General features: G+C 38.9%; 1 protein-coding gene across 1 annotated transcript in view; it reads left to right on the top strand.

The window, feature by feature from the left end:
- The first annotated feature begins 1,046 nt into the window (after window positions 1-1,046).
- The window catches only part of LOC116652677 (NADH-ubiquinone oxidoreductase chain 2-like), a 3,452-nt gene continuing 2,242 nt past the window's right edge, over window positions 1,047-2,256 (top strand). Inside the window, exon 1 of the mRNA XM_032441822.1 lies at window positions 1,047-2,102. Within this exon, the coding sequence (XP_032297713.1) occupies window positions 1,143-2,102 (960 nt within the window). The 5' untranslated portion in view covers window positions 1,047-1,142. The remainder of the gene's footprint in view (window positions 2,103-2,256) is intronic.

A 2,256-nucleotide genomic window follows, 5' to 3' on the forward strand; every position in this document is an offset into this window, starting at 1 on the left:
TAATGGTGATAATGGTGATAATGGTGTTAATGGTGATAATGGTGATAATGGTGATAATGGTGTTAATGGTGTTAATGGTGTTAATGGTGTTAATGGTGACAATGGTGTTAATGGTGATAATGGTGATAATGGTGATAATGGTGATAATGGTGTTAATGGTGTTAATGGTGATAATAGTGATAATGGTGTTAATGGTGTTAATGGCGTTAATGGTGATAATGGTGTTAATAGTGATAATGGTGATAATGGTGTTAATGGTGCTAATGGTGATAATGGTGATAATGGTGATAATGGTGCCATCCCCCCCAGGTGACGGCGCTATCAGCAATGATAGTAAGGATGGTGCTCATGATGACAATGGTGATGGTGCTAATGGTCACAATGATGGTGTTAATGGTGATATTGGTCACAATGATGGTGATAATGGTGACACTGATGGTGATAATGGTGATATTGGTCACAATGATGGCGATATTGGTCACAGTGATGGTGATAATGGTGATATCGGTCACAATGATGGTGATATCGGTCACAGTGATGGTGATAATGGTGACACTGATGGTGTTAATGGTGACAATGATGGTGCTAATGGTGATATTGGTCACAATGATGGAGATAATGGTCACACTGTTGGATATTGGTCACAATGATGGTGATAATGGTCACAATGATGGTGATAATGGTCACAATGATGGTGATAATGGTGATATTGGTCACAATGATGGAGATATTGGTCACAGTGATGGTGATAATGGTGACACTGGTGGTGTTAATGGTGACAATGATGTTGCTATTGGCCACAATGATGGTGTTAATGGTGATATTGGTCACAATTTTGGCTATATTGGTCACAATGATGGTGCTAATGGTGACACTGATGGTTATAATGGTCACAATGATGGTGATATTGGTAACAATGATGGTGCTAATGGTGATATTGGTCACAATGATGGTGTTAATGGTGATAATGGTGATAATGGTGATAATGGTGATAATGGTGTTAATGGTGATAATGGTGATAATGGTGTTAATGGTGATAATGGTGATAATGGTGATAATGGTGTTAATGGTGATTATGGTGTTAATGGTGATAATGGTGACATCCCCCCCAGGTGACGGCGTTATCCGCAGTGATAGTAATAATGGTTCCCATTATGACAATGGTGATGGTGCTAATGGTCACAATGATGGTGATAATGGTGATATTGGTCACACTGATGGTGATATTGGTGACACTGATGGTGATACTGGTGATATTGGTCACAATGATGGTGATAATGGTCACAATGATGGTGATAATGGTGACACTGATGGTGATAATGGTGATAATGCTGACAACAATGGTGATAATGGTGACACTGATGGTGATAAAGGTGATAATGGTGATAATGGAGACAATGATGGTGATATTGGTCACAATGATGCTGATAATGGTCACAATGATGGTGATAATGGTAATAATGGTGACAATGATGGTGTTAATGGTGATATTGGTCACAATGATGGTGATAATGGTGACAATGATGGTGATAATGGTGATATTGGTCACAATGATGGTGATAATGGTGACACTGATGGTGATATGGGTCACAATGATGCTGATAATGGTCACAATGATGGTGACAATGGTGACACTGATGGTGATAATGGCCACAATGATGGTGATAATGGTGATATTGGTCACAATGATGGTGATAATGGTGATGATGATGGTGTTAATGGTGATATTGGTCACAATGATGGTGATATTGGTCACAATGATGCCGATATTGGTCACAATGATGGTGATAATGATGATACTGGTCACAATGATGGTGATAATGGTGACACTGATGGTGATATTGGTCACAATGATGCTGATAATGGTCACAATGATGGCGATATTGGTCACAATGATGGTGGTATTGGTCACAATGATGGTGATAATGGTGACACTGATGGTGTTAATGGTGATATTGGTCACAATGATGGTGATAATGGTCACAATGATGGTGATAATGGTAATAATGGTCACAATGATGGTGTTAATGGTGATACTGGTCACAATGATGGTGATATTGGTCACAATGATTTTGATAATGGTGATATTGGTCACAATGATGGTGATAATGGTGACGATGATGGTGATAATGATTATATTGGTCGCAATGATGGTGATATGGGTCACAATGATGGTGATAATGGTCACAATGATGGTGATAATGGTGACACTGATGGTGATAATGGTCATTATGATGGTGTTAATGGTGGTATTGG

This window comes from Coturnix japonica, unplaced genomic scaffold, assembly GCF_001577835.2.
Source record: "Coturnix japonica isolate 7356 unplaced genomic scaffold, Coturnix japonica 2.1 chrUnrandom607, whole genome shotgun sequence".
NCBI classification, from domain to species: Eukaryota; Metazoa; Chordata; class Aves; order Galliformes; family Phasianidae; genus Coturnix; species Coturnix japonica.